Raw genomic sequence first — 20027 nt, forward strand, 5'->3', positions numbered from 1 at the left:
TGTTTCTCTCATCTTTTCCTATTCTTCATTTGACACAGTTCCAAAAGGTTGCCTTTTAAAGTAACATCAGTCCTAAGGGACTCTTGATCTCTAACCTTCTCATTTGAAATCAAACAAGCAAAAACTTTTTTTAAAAACCATCTAAGGAATCTCACTGAAGATTCTCTGTGTAAAGTTATTCCTATATATATGTTTATCTCACTGTTTCTGAAAGAAAATAAATTTAAGAGAAAAGACAGCTTCAAAATTACTGCAGAGTAATTAACTATGGAGTTTGCAATTTAAACTCCTGTCTGCCAAGAAGATAATGAACAAGGTTTAAGTCTAATTTCTAAAGACATTATTTTTAAATAAATTAAAAACCAATTGAATTATTCATTTTTAATAACTTACCCATCAAGCTCAGCAGTTTCAACATAACAGAGACCATGTGGTTCACTACTTGATAGGAGAAGTAAATCAGCCTATTTTCAAAAATCATAACAAAAGAATACTTGAGAAGGGAAGACTGGTGGAAAGTCTTTTATAGTATATCACCTCTTGACTACTAACGAGCCAACAGAGCCTTAGAAACACAGTAAAAGAAGTGAGATCCTGTTCTACCTCTTTGTCATATGCCCTGAATCAAACCTCCCTTTTCCCTTTTCCTCTTTATATGTCCCTTGACTATCACAATATAAGCAAGAAAAGGAGATGTCATGTGAATTAATAGCCACTTGATTCACTTTTTTTGAATGAAATATATAAATGCTATTTTCTTGCTTTGATAATTACTAACATAAAACTCTCTCCAATAAATAATTGGAAATATATGCACAAACTTTAACTACCTAGTATCATCAGTTAAGAGCAGGGAGCAGGCAAAGGAGATGGGGAAAGGACAGAAGGGAAATAGATGGAGGAAACTAAAAAAATAAAATAAAAATGAGAGAGGCAAGGAAGTTAAGAAAAACAGAAAGGTTGAAAGAAAAAAAGATGATGGGGAGTAAGAAAGAGGAAAGCTAGGATAAAGTAGGGGCTAAGGAAGAGAGCAAGACAGAAGAGAAAATGCAGTTAAAGGCACTGGGAAAAAAAAAATCAAGAGGCTGAGTAGTTTGGGTTTTTCAGAGATAAACAGTTCTATTCTGACATCCAATTGAGCTTTGCAAATCACCTATCACAATTCAGTTTTAGAATCTTAGTTCCCCCCTAAATTGGGAAACTGCTTATCTATTTTATTTCAAATTTCTAAATTTACTTTAAAAGTAAGTGTTTTTATAAAATTGTGAAGGGTCTGAATGTCTAAAATGAATTGGCTTAAATTTTACCAATTTAGTTTCAGGCATTAGCCTAACAATTTTCTAGCTAGGTCTGAATATATGATTGGCATTCCAAATCTGTGAAATTTTCTTACCTTTCTTTTTATAAACATTAGAATTGTCTTGTTCTTGAGTCTTAGGGTTAAATTTAGAATCAATTTACCTTCTTGATTGTCTCAAGGTTTTACATTTGCAACTCAAAAATAGGGTGTGTGTGTGTGTGTGTGTGTGTGTGTGTGCGCGCGCGGTTTTGTCTAAATTGGGATAAAACAGAGCTTAGGAAAAAAAACCCTATGACAGCCCTTAAAGAAATAAGTGGGTTTGCATTACCAAGGCTCTTACACAACTCTGAATGTAAGAGCCACAGAAGCTTGTTGAGGCAGAAATTTTCTGACTTGTCACACTGTGAACAGAGCAAAGCCACATAAAGAACATAATGCCGCTCTTGAACCAAAAAGCACCCATTCTGATTTTAAAAGGAAAAAAAAAGTTTTTTAAAAATTCACCTTCATCTTATTTCCCACATTTAAATTTCAGTGCATAAAAGCAGGCATAAGGCACTACAGCAATAGAGCTTAATCAGTCTGTGGGCCTCCACTTCTCCCCCGCTGAGCTTAAAAGGCTCATTTTAAACAAAGTCCAAAATTCTCTAATCCTAAGAATCTATGATTGAATGTAGTTATGATGTATAGAGAAAGATGCCTATTTGTACCCAGGTCTGCTCTTCTTCGAAACTTAAATCCTGTGTTCCTGTTGAAGACTGGGCGGGGCTGCGCTGACACTCACACCGTGGTAAACAAGGGGAGGAGTCCCTGCACACAGCTGGCTCGGAACATGTGACTGAGGCGCCAATGCCATCTGGCGGCCAGATTTTCTCCTGAGCAGTTACCCAGCTTCCCACAGGCTGACCCCCACGGATTCCAGGCTAACTGTTCCTGCACTCTTTACTCCCCAGGACCGAGACAGCTACCTTCCCCACCTCTGTCCGTCTCCCCAGCTACCACCTTTTTCTTTGATACTCTCTGAACCTTCCTCCTGTTTTCCAACTCCTTGATTGCCCTCTGCACTCCCTCCATCCATCCTCCATTCTCCCTGCCCCTCTGCTGAGTCCTGCTGTTCCCTTTTGTTAACTTCATATCTTCAAGGCTGTTTAATTCATTGTGGTTGAGGAGGGATTGTGAAGGGAAGGACCAGCAGGGCCAGGAGGATAAGCAGTCAATGCACTCATCGTCATGCGGGCAGGCCTATTTTCTAGTGCACTCAATCGTAATTCTGAAAAGGAAAGGGCAGGAGAGCTGCAGAAAAAGCCCTGCTCATCCCTTGTCACCCTTTTGCCAGAGGTGCTGGGCCAGGAGTGAAGTACAACACATGGATTTTGGGGCCCACCTACCCCAGGACTGTTGAGTCTCAGGCCTCCTCAAGCTGACCCTTCCAGTAAATCCTAGGGGGACTCAATTCCTAGTTGATCCAGAAACTTGTGTTCCAGGTATAGGTGTTTATGATTCCAAATAATGTAGCTAATATTTAGTGAGGGTTTACTATGAGTCCAGCACCGTTCTAAGAGCTTCCCATATGTGATATTTTCTTTAACGTTTACAGAAATCCTGTAGCGCAGGTCCTATTGTTATCTCCACTCTCCAGATGAGCAAAGTAAGGCCCAGAGGGGTTCAGTAACTTCCTCAAGGCCACACAGTAAGTGGAGGTGCCAGGATTTGAAGTTAGGCAGTATGAGGCATTTACTGCAAGGGATACCAAAATGAGTAAAACCTCTTTGCTTCAAGGATTTGCATAGTTTAATAAAGGCAGAATATAAGGGTCCTAAGAGCCTCATTAACACAGCACTATGAAAGGAGTGCAAATGAGTCTGCAACGTTGGGTTGGTAGTTGAGGAAGGGCATCATGGAAGATTCTAGAGGCAGTGAAAGGAGGTCCCCTAGGCAGAATGACTAACAGGAATAAAAAAGAGGAAAGGAAAAGCATGACTATCCAAACTCAAGGTGGGACAGGAAATCATTTATTCCAATCAGAACCACCTATCATATGTCCCATTTTTACTTTCTTTTGTGAATTATTAGTGTCTTTTATCCTTGCTCTGCCAGGAGAGGCTCTGCTATGTCCTCCATGAAGGAAGTGGTGTCTTCCAACACAATGCCCCTTCCCCAGCTTCCATGGGCAACAGAAAGCAAATATTCCCATCAAATGGAACCTGAAAAGAATGCACTGAACATTTTTGGGCTCTCAGAGCCAAAAACATTGTCCTCATAGGTTTATTAGGCATAACTAGTGTTTGTTGAGTTGAAGAATAAAGTAAAACGTAAAGCAATGATAACACTTTAAAGCTATATAATTCTTGAAGGATTTATAAACCCTGTCTCAGAATTGTGTCATTTTACTCTGTTAACAACCCTGTGAGTGAGTAATATTATTCCCATTGTATGGATGACAAACCTGAGGAGGTCAGATCTAGCCCAGCAGTGAGGGAGGAACAGATTCTATTACACCCACCAGAAGAACTGAATTAACTTATGTAAAGCCCATCACCCTTCCAAATCTTTAAGGAGCCCAAGGCTCCAAGAGACTTAATATCAACCTCATGAACACGCATAGCTTAAATTGCAGACCTGGAACTAGAATTCAGAACTTCTGAACCCAAAATGTATGCTCTTTTCCTCTGGTGGGCTACTAAATCACTGAAACGCAACTATGAAAAGCACAGCGTTTCACTTTATGTTTTGTTTTGCTTTGTTGGTATTCAAAAATCAAAACTACAATGGGCAAGAATATTTGGATTGTAGATCTATGACCTGATGGAAAGATAAATTTGTAGAATTAAGTTGAACACTTTTGGATCTCCTTTTATTTTTTAGGCCATTCTCACACATGAAGTCCTTCATATTTTCTATCATCTACAACATTATCTTTATTTTAATACAAAAATAAAAATAAAAACCCAAAATAGCTCATGCATTGAGTCAAAAATCAGAATGAGATCTTAAAAATGAAAGTGTGTATGGTTATAGGTGAATTTGTATTTAAAATTTAAATTTCAAGTCCAATAAATGCATATTGATTATCCACTAATATGTACTAGATGTATCATTGTTTTCAATTACAGTGATTTGAAAAGAATAAGAAAAAGATGGTAATAAGGAAGAGGAGGAAAGATGAGAATAATAATGGACATCATAAAACTTATTAACAGGCAGGCTGTTCCTCTAGTTAAAAAAAAAATTCTTGCCTACATATTTTACCCCCACTAATTAGTAATTGCTTAGACACAGAAAATTGACCATTTACTTTTTTTAAAGTCAAAAATAGCATATTGTCACCCTATACTTTAGCAAGAAGCTTCTTCAAAACAGCTTTGATAAATGTGTTTTTTTAAATCTTCTTCCCTGGAAATTCCCAACTTTCTACTGTCATATAAATATGACATTAGATATATATCAGAGAGAGAGGGAGACAGACAGACAAACAGAAAGGGATACAGAGATAGAGATGGTTTATTTATAGCAAATAGATTTGAATAACAAGCAACTTTACTTGAAGCTATAAAACTTAAAATAGCAATGAAGGCAATGAGACTACAAAAAAAAAAAATGTCTCTCTGGAAGAATGTCCAAGAAAGGTGTTGAAAAAGAATAGATTAAATTCCCTGATGGGTCAAGAAAAAGAAAAAGCCCACCCCAGTCAGGCCTAGTGTTTAGGTCAAATAAATCTTTCTAACCCTGTCATCTCTGAAAGGTAAAACTGTCAATTCTTGTATTAGAAGAATGTCTTGGTTTTAAAACAATTCGATGAATGTTCCTTTTTGTGGAAGGAAAAGAAGGACTTTTCAAACAAGCTAAACAACTCAATTCTGTTAATGTCCAAATATGCTCATGCCCAGTAGGGCTTTATTCCTATCGCCACCTAAAAAAAGTTAAATGACACCAGCGCACTGCTGTCAAGTGAAGAGGAAAGGTATGCTTGGCTCCCACGGTCTGAGTTCTGGTGGTATCAGGAACTCTGCAGTATGTTTTTCTAACAAAATTTATTTGGTTCTTCTAATGCAAGTGAATCTCCTTGTGGTAACTGAATTATAATCTGCATTTTTTCCTGGTCCCCCCAAAAAACTAGGAACTCTGGCAATTCAGCCCAAAAGTATTCTTGAATTAAAATTTATATACAAATGCAGAACAAGGGGATTCCCTACATAAAAAACAAAGGTGAGTAACTTCTGAATATGTCAGCTAATTGGCAATCTCTGGTGAGTTTTTTTTTCCTTGCTTAAAGTTTACTGATGAACTGACATAAATCAGGTTGCAAATTCTAAGACAGAACAGCTAGAAGTTATGCATCTGCATTAGGCACCACATTTTCTGATCACTAGACTTCCAGCATCCAAGCCCAGAGCCCCTAACTCTGGTAGCCCAGACTCAAGTCAATGAGGATGACTGTTTCAATGGAGTCAGAAGTGGGGGCACTCGAGCTAGAGCAATTAAGAATACTTCATGTCCTGCCTTTACTGGCTAATATGAGGATTAAATTAGTTAATTACATAAAGTGCTTATTAATATTGTCTGGCATGTGGCACATGGTCAATAAATGCTAATAATTGTTTTCATGATCTTCATGACCTGGTTTCCCCCAAATCTACCTCAGTATAACTCCTAAGTGGGGCTCATTCAGGGGCCCATAAATTTTGCCCCCCTGAATATAAGCTCTCTGAAGTCCCTGCCAGCTAATACTAGAGTGCAGGGGGGTATCTTAATACTCCTAAGTGAGTCCAATGGTTTATCTAAAAATTATTTTCTTGCTCTTGAAAATGGTTTTGTAGGTGCTGAGTAGCTAGACATGGAAAAATTTTGAACAAAATTACCTAATCAAGAGGTGCTGGGAGGTGGATTTGGAGGACTCCTATCCTCAGATATCCAAAGATTAGGCCAACAAACCACAATTGTAGGAGTCAAACAGGGAACAATGGAGATAAAATATCATCTTTTTTAGATAAAGCTGTTATTACTGATAAAGGCAAGGCTTTAGGTCTGTGGCCCGAATGGGCTTCACCCCTATTAGACAAATTCATCGAGCAACAGATGCTGGAAGCTCTAAGTTGCCCTGGCCCTCCCACTATCCCCACTACAGGAATTTGCTTCTGCAAAATTTATAGCATGGAAGAGCAGAGCAGAATGGACTCTGCACACAGGCGTGGCTTAAAGAGAATAAGAAGTAAGGAAGCATCACTGGGTCATGTGTACCACGCCCAGCCGCCAAATTCACCCATCAGAGAAGGCATTCCTGGGAGAGAGGAGTGAGCAAGTGGGTGAAAGACACTTAGAGTGTTATTTTGGTGCTGTCCTTCCAAATGAAAACAGGAGGAAGAGTGGAAAATAAGCATTCTCACCACATCATGGGAACCACCATAAAAGGCCACATCTATGTGTCTAATACAGTAGCCACAAATCACATGTAGCTACTTAAATCTAAATTAATTAAAATTCAGAATTCTGCTCTTCGATTGTACTTGTGCTTGCCTTCTGTATCTCATTTCACTGAAGATTTTGCAATAGAAAGTAAGCACACATACTATAATATAGAAAATATAAATTAAAAACAACCAAGGAAAATGGTAATAATAAATAAAAAATAAATACTATTATTATAGTATTTATAATACTATGGCATTAGTAAACAAATGAGTCCAGTCTGATATTCACCCTTATTAGAGCATGTTCATGGGACTCCTAAGACTTACTGTTTTTACTGAATACCTGAAGTAGAAACATACCTAGCATTGCCCCTGAAATATTCACTTCCAAATAAAATGATAGTTAAGTGTGTGGTATATATCAGTTTATGCTAATTCCTCTATAATCTGACACCAATCTGGCTAAAGTAGTTAACCAAAAAAATTTGAATGCACACATCTTAGAAATCTACATGTCCTTTTTTTTTTTGTTTTTTACAAGTTAAGATTTTCCACTTAGAAGAACCAAAACTCTTTCATTGTAATCATTTTAATTGAGAGTAGAATTTGAATGAGTTTCCTGGAGCCATTTCTTCCTTGATAAAGAACCCTGAATATATATGATCTTTAATTAGGGCAGATACTGTTTACTGGTATCCCATTGATCCAGAACACCTGAATTTTTGTAAATTTATCTCCACTTTTCTTTTTTTTTTTCCTGTCATCTTTCTTACAAAGATCAACACTTATTCATTCAGCTGACATTTACCGAATGCCCCTGATGACAGAATATGGCACCAAGTGTTAGAGGACAGCCAAATCAATATGTGCTTTGCGTGCAAGATTCTTATAGTCTGGGGTCAGCTTAGACAGAGAATCACAGCATGGAAGGGATTTTTGAGATCCTATAGTGCTAGACCTTGATTTGACACATGGACAAACCAAAGACAAAGAAGATATAGTATTTCCTGTCACTGAAGGAATGAAGCAAAGCCTCAGTTCTCACCCAGTTCCCCATCTAGTGCCTTTACACTGGATCTACCTTGATTCCATGTACAGAGTATGTCCTAACAGACACTACCTTCCAGGGTATTATTCCTAATCTTTAATGAGCTGCAAAATAAGTTGGACAAGCAAATTTAAGTTGTGGCTTACAAATAAGTAAATAGATTGTGAGTGAGAACCTGGCAAACTATTCTACTTATAGGGAGTTTAGCCCAGAGTGGACTTTGAGACCTCTGTTTTGGCTGCCGACATTTTTTGTTTAGTTTTGGTTCCCAGATATTTTCCAAAGCATTAAGGTTACCAGAAAAATAAGCACTTCTCTACCTAAAGTGTGAACACTTTGGTGATTAGCCTGTCCACTGAGCAGTCTCCTTAATGTGGGTGGTTCTGGAGAATTTAGTATACACAAACGGTGCATTAATGAAAGAAGACTGTTTCCGAAAGTAAAAGTTTAGGAGTCTTAACTGAGTTGTTCTTGTAAACAGCTCTTGGGCCATATTTTTTTCCCCTGTGGTAAAATGTCTCAACCTGATATACAAAATAGCACTCAACACAAAGAATTTTATATCTAATCTAATATATATTTGACATAATATAATAACTTGAATTTTTAATCTGATCTCAAAAGCTTTTGTTACCTTAAATTTAATTTGAACTATAGTTAGTTACATATATTTTCATGATTAGATTGATCCCTTCAATTTTATTTAGGAAATTATAACATAGGCCACTTGAGGAAATAAATTATTGTATATTTGATATACAAATAAAATCGCATTAACATGTATTAATTTAGCACAATCAATATACATTTTCTAATTTTTAAGGAAGAAACATACCTTTTTTCTCTAGCTTATGTTTTCTTCAAATATACTATAAATTAACAATACTAGTCTGGATATTAACAGTACTATCACAAAATATGTGAGAACAAACTTTTTTAAAGTACTTAGGAGCATTTTAAAAACTCTTATTTATATCAAATATTGGCTTTCTAATGTAAAATCTTGTGTTCCTATTAATTTAAAAGATCCCTAGGGAAAAAGAAAGGTGATAATCACTCAACCTTGTATGAGTTACCATGTTACTGAACTAATAAATCAATGTCTTATAAAATATTTTATAATTGAGACTTTTTACTAATAAATACTGATGATAGTCCCTCTTTAATTATTCTGGGTTAGTACAGATTTACTAAATTTGCCAATGTAAATACTTCCATATATATGCTACTTTAAACTGATATAAATTCTTCAAACAATAATGAATACTCACAGCAACAAATTGGTTATTTTCTAATTTAATGATGTCTCCCACTTTGACATTCATCCATTTTTCATTCTGTAGTCTAAAAACAAAAAGAAAATTAATTTTTCTCAAGAATGAAGAAGAATCAAAAGTATAACCAAGGGAATACATTTACAATGTAGCACCAAGTAACAGAAGAAGAAGAAAAGACTTTACTAGAATGGTAAATTCAAAATGGCCTTACATTAACATGGGAAGAAAGGCCCAGAGAGGTTAAGTGATTTCTCAAAGATACCCAGTGAGTTAGTGGTACTTCTGGGCTAAACTCAAGATGCCTAACTCTTGGCTGAGCACTCTTTCCACCATCTTCATGGTGCCAGCCTTATGTAGCAGCTATGAAATCTCAATAAATTTTAGTCATCGACATTCTTTTCAAACTCTGTATTAATAAATACAGAAACATCACTGCCATTGCCTCAGAAGTCTATTTAACTGGAGGCAAAAAAAGTGAAGGAGACAGCGGCAAGGTAGAGCAACAGCTAAAATGAAAGTAAAAGGAAAAATGTTAAACTCTGGAAAAGACAAGAACAACAAAGCATAATAAAAGAAGCCTTGGAAGACTGAAGAAGGACCACCTTCTTGCACTGAGGCTGAAGGGCAGGATTGGTGGCATTCTAACAGGACAGCAGCTCAGAATAGAGAACAACAAGGTCAACCTACTGCGCTGCTGTCTGGGCATCTCATGTATATGACAGAGCCCCAAGCCCAGCCTCCACCAAGTTCAAAGTGGTTTATTATATGAAAAGCTATTGCGTCCACTGGATCTGGCCCCTGGTGACAAGTTAGTCAGGCCTGTCCAAAACGAGACAGGCCCTCTGGATATAGACCACCTGGGGCAGTATACCATGAAGCTAATCATCCCTTCTGAAATTCCCTGAAATGTAAACTAACTTTGTTTTCCAACTTGAAGCTTTCATCACATTTCTTTCTCAGAGATTCCCTTCTAAGAGAAAAGGTTGGGATGAGTAGAGCAGGTTTCCCCAACAAGGTGAGATGGACATGTTAATTTCACTGTGCTTGAAAAAAATAACCTAATTTACTTGTTTTATAGGCTGGAAAATAGTTTTAAATATTTATACAACTGTGAAATATGCCTCACACTATCAACTCCGCTGGATCATTTGGCTTAAACACTCAAAGAATTTTTCTTTAATATGGATCCAAGTACATGTTGTTCTGGACATTTTTCAATTGCAGTATTTTCATCTCTAGCCAGAATTCAATCATTTTTCCAATGCTACACTTTTCTGAACTTTATCTAGTTTGACAACAATAAAAGACCCTAGGAAGCCTTCTAAATCTTATTTATCTTCACAGGTATGGATTATGTGCTGGTTAATTTCTCCTAGAGACACCTCCTCTGACACCTTAGTGACATTTCTCAGCAAATAGTATCTCAGAAAAAGTAGGCATGAATGGACAGAGAAGGCTATTGTGCCATTTTTGAAAACTGCACTGCTACCAAATTGCCTTGAAGTCTCTATTGAAAATGCACCTGCCTCAGGAAGAGGTCAAGATGATACTGCATTTTATTTCCAAACTCTTATTCTCCCAACTTGTATAGTACAAGCTCTAGAAAGGATTATACAAGAAATAATAGCCAGTAGTCCTGGATGTTGATACTAAGCCGAGCACAATCCAAACTGCTTCATCAATAACCTATACAACGGACAAGTGGACATACTTGTCAGATTTGTGGACAACACCCTAACAAGAAGAAAGCACAGCCCCCACAAAGTAAGATGATAGGAAACTGTCTTATGATTTGACAAAGTTATCAGACACTGAATGAAGAATAAGAAAAAGAAGTATAAAATAGATTATTTTTAAGAGGAGGAGTTACACTCTACAAATGCAACTAGAGTTTACAGAAAAAGAGCCTGGAATATTAGGAAACCATAGGCTGTGTGAGATGCCTTGCTTAACCTCTGATTTGAATATATCCCTGCAGAACAATCAGTATGGACAAGATAATCTGAAGAGTTTTTATGTTACTTCCTATTTTGTCTTATCAAATATCAATATATACAATTGCACTTAACCAGGAACTCAGAGATACATTTAATGAGCACTAGGGTCATACCAACAGAAGTATCCAAACTTACTGAATAAGCATAAACTGATAAAGACCTGCAAACAAATTTAAATAATATATATTTTGAATCCAACCATTTTTCTTGTCCTACCTACAACCACCACCACTAACAACAATACATAATAAATATCCCAGCAGGACTGGAGGGGAAGACAAAATGATTTGCTTTAAAACTCATCTTCAAAATATTTCTAGACTTCTAAAATTGCAGATTGTATGGTAATAGGGTTTCATCACCACCTTGAAACATGAAAACAGACACTCCCTAGCTCTACATGTGTGATGCAGCTGTACTCAGGGTTCATATTTAAAGCAATATTGCACCATAGCTCTGCTAGAGGGACATAGGATGGCCTTTTGGGCTATGAAGGTGACACTGGCTCCACAGACTCAGCACCTTCAAACTCTGCTTTTGCCATTGTCAAAAGGTAAAAGCTCCTGTGGATGAATTGCAGTATATGAATATCCTGAAAAGAAAGAAGAAGTTCTAAGATTTTAAAATGTGGCTCAATTTTCAGCATCATATAATTATTTCAGAGTATAAAACTCTTACATGACCTAATTAATGCTTCTCAGAATCAGTTCTTTTAAATACATATGGGGTAATAAGTTAGCCTTTACCTTAGCAAATTCATAAGTCAGTTGCTAAATAAGCCAAAATCCAAGTAAAACATTCATAAAATTTAAATTCCAAAGGCACCATAAAACATATGGAGTTTAACTGCCACAGAACGGCAACTAGAATTATTTTAAGCAAATTTTTAAAAAAATATCACTATGTATCTACTCTCAGAACTCTGAGTTCTAAGAAAAAGAGGTAAGAGACAGCAACTGCAACTAATAATTTTTGATAAACTGGTCTGAACCTGCTTCTTCCTGATTAGGCATAGCATACTAAGAGCTGCCAGACTTTGCTGAAAATCTCCTTGAGAAAATTCAAGTCTGAGAGTGAGGTAGAACCTACCATGCTCCATGTCACTAGACTATTGCTTTCAAAAGCTGAAAATCAAGTCTTCATCTTAACCAACACTTTTGCAAGCAATATTGCAAGTGCATTATTAAAGCTTAAGAAACAAAAGAGGGGATTTTCAATGGGTTCATCAGGTCATCTTTTCCATGTTCTAATGCTCCTGATTTCCCACCAGCAACACAGATTCCTGAAGAGGGGATTTCCTCACAAGCTTCAGAAGTGTTGGGGTACTAGAGACAGAAGATAATAAAGGTCAATATAATCGACCTCCTCTAATTAACCAATCAATCCACTTATGCTGAGCTTGGTTTCTTCTTTAATCTCAAGCACATATCAGCCCTATAACATTCAAAAGTATCCTCTTGCTCATACACTTTCTTTTCTTCACCACTCCATCCTGAGGACTTAGAATAATGCCTAGCTCATAGCAGGCACTCAGTAAGTATGTATTGAATGAATGATAAATAAATTAAGGAATATAGAATCATTATTTCCAAAAACATTTGTTGAATGATAGCATTTACCTGAATGTCTAATAAGAATTATAGCAGCCCACATTTATTTAGTGCTTACTGCATTCCAGGGACTGTACTGATCTCTTCATATATAGGACACCGAATAAAAGTAAGTAACACCTCATTAAATTTGAATTTCAGATAAACAAATTATTTCTAGTACGTATTCCATCCAATATTTAGGACATATTTATACAAAAACATGATTGTTTATCTAAAATCCAAATTTAACTAGAGTCTTATATTTTAATTTGCTATATCTGGCAACACTATTAACGCATCTTATCTCACTCAATCCTCACAACAGCCCTAGAGATATGTATTGTTTTGACTCCTGTTTTACAGAATAGGACATTGAGATTCACAGAAATTGAGACCTTTGCCTTATTTTGCAGTACTTATCAAAAGTTTAAATGACCACATACTTTGATAAAGATACTCCACTTCAAAAAACTGATCCTACAGGTACTCAAGTATGAATGTACCAGGATCTTTATTGCAGCATTATTTGCAACAGAAATTGATTAGAAGCCACAAAAATGTCCATCAATATGAATTAGATAGATGTACCACAAAACACTTATTCAATCATGGTTCATTCACTCAATGGAATATAGCGCAGCCACTACAAAGAACAAGGTAGGTTTATATGTGCTAATATGAAATATGCTATAAGTTACATTATTAAGTAATGTAAAAAGAAGCACATGTTGGATATATTATACATTTTTACAGGCATAGAATATTTCTTGAAAGATACACAAGAAACTACTGTGGTTGACAGTAGAGAAAGAAAATGAAGAAGAAACTTGAGATCGGAAACAATTTCCATCTTTTGTACTGTTTAAATTCTTTGGCATTATACAAATTAGTATTTTAATGGCCAATTGGAAAGAAGAATAGAAGAAGGAAGAAATAGAAGAAAACTTTGCTAAGGTCACATGTGAGTGGCAGGTCTAGGACCAGAACTGAAGTCTGTCTGGCTACAAAGCCCATGCTCTTAATAAATCTATATTTATTGTTCCTTTTTACTTTATTTTCCAGTGTAATTGTGGATTACCTATGTAGGAAAAGATTGGACCCTAAGGAACTAAAAGGACTCAATCATGGAAACAGTGCACACTCCCAGCATTTAAAACCAGTCGATCCAAGGACAGCTTGCAATCATGGTCCCCTGACACAAACACTCAGTGGACGGCAGCAGTTTCTGGTTCTTTTCAATTCCAGCATCATCAGAGCTGTACTAGAGGAAAGCATACAGCTTGGCCCTAGTACCCTAATAACAGACTGGTGAACAGGACCTCATTACATTGAGAATGAACATAACACTCCTATCTTTGGAATCTATTTATTTTGAAGAAAGCAGTTTTTTTTTTCTCCCTTCTTAGCACAATGCTTATGTTGAGGCAAAATCACACAAGGATGTCTACGGTCAGCTGCTGAAGATGATCTCATACCAGTTTTGCCAGGAAGGAGATGATGAAAGATGTAGTCCTACAGCATGGAGAATTTAACAATTTGCTGAGAAAAAGTAATCAATCTTACAGATGCCCTGCCTAATTTATATAAATCCTATTGTGCATTATCAGATGCAGAAAAAGTCACACAATTTAGCCTTCCTACTTTGAAAACAAAATGATCAACTCACTAAGTTTTACCTGTACAACAAGCCTGCTGAATGTTGTGCAGGAAATATATTTCATCATTTTTCTAAACTGAAACCCTTGCCCAAATGAGTCTCCTAAAACTCTATCTTCTGTAGATTCTTAGTAGGATTCTGTGAATAGATGGCTATAGATTATGAAGCCACAGGAATTCAGAAGAAAATGATTTCAAAGAAAGACTATTCCATCTGTTCTCACTTATGAATGCTAGAGGAAATAGATTGAACATGGAGAAAACAGAGCTATTGGTCTAGATTGGATTCCTGTGTAATAAATTTAGAGGGAGATTTATGTAAAAGAGGTTCATTGACAAGTTCTTTTGGGATTAACACCTGTGAGAGAGGAAGGACGCACCACTAGGTGGAGGTAGCAGCTGGGCTGTTGATGCAGCCACAACAAAGGCCACAGCCAAGCCCATGGAGAGCTCTGGAGCTGGAACAGGCCTTTAGAATTGGATCAAGGGGGCCAAGCCTTTATATCATGGCATGATTCAGTCACTGAATGCAGGATGACCCCAGAAAAGAGGACTGTCCTTAAGCAAAACACGCTCATCAGCCAAGGGGAATTCCCAGAGAGGGCTGCCAGCTGAAGGTTATATGTAGGCAGCACTCCTGTCAGCTGGGAAAATATATTCTGTAGTCCTGAGGGGGGATGTGGGTGGCACAGCAAAACATCCACTACAAACTGGGAGCCCACTTTCCAGCTTTGCTATCGACATGTTCATATATTTATAACATTCCCTTGAGGGGCTGGGGTCCAGGGAAGTCTCACTTTGTTGCCCAGGCTGGTTTTGAACTCCCAGCTTCAAGTGATTCTCCTGCCTCAGTCTCCCAAAGTGCTGAGATTACACGTGTGAATCAATATTCCTTTTCAAATTCTAACCTTCATCTTTCTATCATTTCAATTTTAATCCTATAAAGTTAATGCAGACAGCTGTCATGAATCTTTGTGCTTCCCCCATTCAAATGTAAAACTTTTGTGGGGAAAAAACTGTAAAACCTAAAGGTCATCTAATTCACCTTCTTTGCCAACAGTAGAATAAAGTTGGGAGATAAATTTCTAGTACTTATCCACTAAAAATATTCTACAGATAACCACTGACTACCAAAATATCCTAAGAATAATGTCTATAGGAAAAAATCACTGTTCCTGAAATCTTTCTTATATGAAGAACATATTTTGATTTAAAAAATGTACAATCATCTTAGCCCAAGCAGATCAATTATTCTCTTCATCTAAGTGGCCACACATTATTTTGAAAAATCAGAGAACTGACTCTTACCAAACTTAATAGCAAATAATCCTCCTCTTTTTGAAAAAAAAAAAAAAAAAAAAAAAAACAACCAAAGAGCCGAAAAGAAGATAGTTTCCAATGGAGAAGAAAACATGGATATCTTAGTTCCAGGATAAAAGGCCTAATTATACTTTTTCATTGCCTCTAGTGATCATCTCAATCAATTTTCCTAGATAGAGCCAAGTGAAGAGATAACCTAATGTCTGTTAAACCAGAAAAAAATACTGGCTGCCTTACATGTCAAGTAGCAATACAAGCCATACCAACGTAGACAAAGCAAAAGTGTTGCTCAATGGTGTGATGTGGTTTGCTCTGGCCAGAAAACGTAACATTCTGGAAACAGTATTTCTGATTTTACAGCACAAAGTACAATTAAAGGTATCACTGGAATATCAGGAGTTTGTTTATTTATTAGGTTTGCAGTAATATTGTCCTAAACACTTTTTAAGAAAATTTTAAGATGCCACTTTAAAGTAAGTTGTAATGTTTATCATCCCTAGTTCCTCAAAAATGGGATAGCATGTAAGTGGAATTCTTTTTTTTTTTTTTTGAGACTCTATCTCACTCTGTCACCCAGGCTAGAGTGCAGTGGTAGCATCTTGGCTCACTGCAGCCTTGACCTCCTGGGTTCAAGCTATTCTTGTGCCTCAGCAGCCTAAGTAGCTGGGATTACAGACATGCATTACCACATCTGGCTAATTCTTGTATCTTTAGTAGAGACAGGGTTTCGCCATGTTGGCCAGGTTGGTCTTGAACTCCTGGCCTCAAGTGATCTGCCCACCTCAGCCTCCCAAAGTGCTGGGATTACAGGCATTGAGCCACCAATCTCGGCCCTAGAATTCTTAATGAGCTGATCAATGGCATGTGAGATATTATCACCCTTCATTAATGAGTTCAAGACCACTTTTATGTGCACAAAATGACCACTCTAATCTAGACACTATGCTGAGTCTCAGAACTCCAAGTAGAATTAGACACAGACTGTAGTTATCAGAAAACCTGGAGACTAGTGAAAAAAATGTAAGTCTGGCTTTTAAATAACCACAACTCAACTATCTCTGTCTTCTGATACCTGGAGAATGTGGATATTCTTCCTGTCAACCATGAAGAATACCTGCACTTCAGAATGACGTCAGTGTTAGATTGTTTGCCATATAGCTGTCATCAAAAGTCCAGTGAGAAAACTGATAGACCAGAAAGATTGTCTAATAAAGGATATGTTAACTTTCATTTCTCAAGATATTCCAAGCCTTTTCCTCATTTCTGGTGAGCTCATCAGAAAACTATATGCCTGGACTGTATTACTCTAGTCCCTCTAGGTTTGTCTTCTCAGAATCTTAACATCACACCAACAGATTTCAATCAGGATTTATTTATAATCATGGGTAAAATATCTCTACTCTCTGAAGCTTCAACCATTATGTCACTCATATTTTTCTCAGGACCAGGATAAATCTTTTTGCTCACAATTACCAGAGTATTTCCTGTCATTAGACCATCAGCTTTGTACCCTAGGCACCTTCATTATGAGGACAAACAAAGTTCAAGGCAATGTAAAATCATGATTGACAAATCTTTTTTTTTTTTTCAGTCATCATATTTATTTAGAGTTTATTATGTACCAAGCACTGCTCCATTCAATCTCCCCACAACCTTGTGAGGTGGGTATACTATTACTCCACATTACGGATGAGAAAACTGAGGCACAAAGCAGTTAAGTCACTTACCCAAGATCATATAGCTAGTAAGTGCTGGAAACTGGAATACGAGAAGAAAAGAACTAAAAAAAAAAAAAAAAATCTGAAGAATGTATGGTAACTGAGATGTCTCAGGCAACAGAGAGTCAATCAGTGGAAGATGTGCAGAGAAATCATTCATTCATTCATTCATGCATGCATGCTCCTACTGAGCTGAGTGCTGGAGATACAGCAATGGCAAATCAGTTTGTTGTTGTTGTTGTTGTTGTTGTTGTTTTAAGTCGTGGGGAACTTTATTATTATTTTTTAATTGCATTTTAGGTTTTGGGGTATATATGAAAAACATGCAAGGTTGTTGCATAGGTGCATACGTGGCAGTGTGATTTGCTGCCTTCTTCCCCTTCACCTATATCTGGCATTTCTCCCCATGCTATCTCTCCTCAACTCCCCACCGCCCAATGTCCCCCCACTCCCCCTCAACAGACCCCAGTGTATAGTGCTCCCCTCCCTGTGTCCATGTGTTCCCATTGTTCAATACCCATCTATGAGTGAGAACATGCGATGTTTGATTGTGTTCTTGTGTCAGTTTGCTGAGAATGATGGTTTCCAGGTTTGTCCATGTCCCTACAAAGGACACGAACTCATTGTTTTTGATGGCTGCATAATATTCCATGGTGTATATGTGCCACATTTTTCCTGTCCAGTCTATCATCGATGGGCATTTGGGTTGGTTCCAGGTCTTTGCTATTGTAAACTCTGCTGCAATGAACATTCGTGTGCATGTGTCCTTATAGTAGAACGATTTATAATCCTTTGGATATATACCTAGTAATGGGATTGCTAGGTCAAATGGAATTTCTGTTTCTAGGTCCTTGAGGAATCGTCACACTGTCTTCCACAATGGTTGAACTAATTTACACTCCCACCAACAGTGTAAAAGTGTTCCTATTTCTCCACATCCTTTCCAGCATCTGTTGTCTCCGGATTTTTTAATGATCGCCATTCTAACTGGCGTGAGATGGCATCTCAATGTAGTTTTGATTTGCATTTCTCTAATGACCAGTGATGATGAGCATTTTTTCATATGCTTGTTGGTCTCATGTATGTTTTCATTTGTAAAGTATCTGTTCATATCCTTCGCCCATTTTTGAATGGGCTTGTTTGTTTTTTTCTTGTAAATCTGTTTTAGTTCGTTGTAAATTCTGGATATCAGCCCTTTGTCAGATGGGTAGGCTGCAAAAATTTTTTCCCATTCTGTTGGTTGCCGATTCACTCTATTGACTGTTTCTTGCGCTGTGCAGAAGCTGTGGAGTTTGATTAGGTCCCATTTGTCTATTTTGGCTTTTGTTGCCAATGCTTTTGGTGTTTTGGTCATGAAGTCCTTGCCTACGCCAATATCCTGAATGGTTTTGCCTAGGTTTCCTTCTAGGGTTTTTATGGTGTTAGGTCTTATGCTTAAGTCTTTAATCCATCTGGAGTCAATTTTAGTGTAAGGTGTCAGGAAGGGGTCCAGTTTCTGCTTTCTGCATATGGCTAGCCAGTTTTCCCAACACCACTTATTGAACAGGGAATCCTTTCCCAATTGCTTGCTTTTATCAGGTTTGTCAAAGATCGGATGGTTGTAGATATGTTGTGTTGCCTCTGTTCTGCTCCATCGGTCTATATCTCTGTTTTGGTGCCAGTACCATGCTGTTTTGATTACTGTAGCCTTGTAGTAGAGTTTGATGTCCAGTAGTGTGATGCCTCCCGCTTTGTTCTTTTTGCTTAGAATTGACTTGGCTATGCGGGCTCTCTTTTGGTTCCATATGAAGTTTAAGGTGGTTTTTTCCAGTTCTGTGAAGGTCATTGGTAGCTTGATGGGGATAGCGTTGAATCTGTAAATTACTTTGGGCAGTATGGCCATTTTCACGATATTAATTCTTCCTAACCATGAACATGGAATGTTTCTCCATCTGTTTGTGTCCTCTCTTATTTCGTTGAGCAGTGGTTTGTAGTTCTCCTTGAAGAGGTCCTTTACGTTCCTTGTTAGTTGTATTCCTAGGTATTTTATTCTCCTTGTAGCAATTGTGAATGGCAGTTCGTTCTTGATGTGGCTCTCTTTAAGTCTGTTATTGGTGTATAGGAATGTTTGTGATTTTTGCACATTGATTTTGTATCCTGAGACTTTGCTGAAGTTGCTTATCAGTTTCAGGAGATTTTGGGCAGAGATGATGGGGTCTTCTAGATATACAATCATGTCGTCTGCAAATAGAGACAATTTGACTTCCTCCTTTCCTAATTGAATACCCTTTATTTCTTTTTCTTGCCTGATTGCTCTGGCTAGAACTTCCAGTACTATATTGAATAGGAGTGGTGAGAGAGGGCATCCTTGTCTAGTGCCCGATTTCAAAGGGAATGCTTCCAGTTTTTGCCCATTCAGTATGATATTGGCTGTTGGTTTGTCATAAACAGCTTTTATTATTTTGAGATACGTTCCGTCGATACCTAGTTTTTGAGAGTTTTTAGCATAAAGGGCTGTTGAATTTTGTCAAAGGCCTTCTCTGCATCAATTGAGATAATCATGTGGTTTTTGTCTTTGGTTCTGTTTATGTGGTGAATTACATTTATAGACTTGCATATATTGAACCAGCCTTGCATCCCCAGGATGAATCCTACTTGATCATGGTGGATAAGCTTTTTGATGTGCTGTTGCAATTGGCTTGCCAGTATTTTATTGAAGATTTTTGCATCTA

The 20027-nt window shown here is 37.3% G+C and overlaps 1 protein-coding gene across 16 annotated transcripts in view; it reads right to left on the reverse strand.

The window, feature by feature from the left end:
- The window catches only part of ATP8B4 (ATPase phospholipid transporting 8B4 (putative)), a 397582-nt gene that overhangs the window by 276012 nt on the left and 101543 nt on the right, over window positions 1-20027 (reverse strand). For all 16 annotated transcript variants that reach the window (XR_001105656.2, XR_001105657.2, XM_012442214.3 and 13 more), the window contains 2 exons: window positions 9028-9100; window positions 394-464 (listed from right to left, as the gene is read on the reverse strand). Coding sequence is in view for 14 of the 16 variants with exons in the window: in XM_012442214.3 (XP_012297637.1) it covers window positions 394-464; window positions 9028-9100 (144 nt within the window). In the remaining 2 variants the exon portion in view is untranslated. The remainder of the gene's footprint in view (window positions 1-393; window positions 465-9027; window positions 9101-20027) is intronic.

The sequence above is a fragment of the Aotus nancymaae genome, unplaced genomic scaffold (genome assembly GCF_030222135.1).
Source record: "Aotus nancymaae isolate 86718 unplaced genomic scaffold, 86718_ANA_hifiasm-v0.15.2.pri h1tg000062l, whole genome shotgun sequence".
Lineage (NCBI taxonomy): Eukaryota > Metazoa > Chordata > Mammalia > Primates > Aotidae > Aotus > Aotus nancymaae.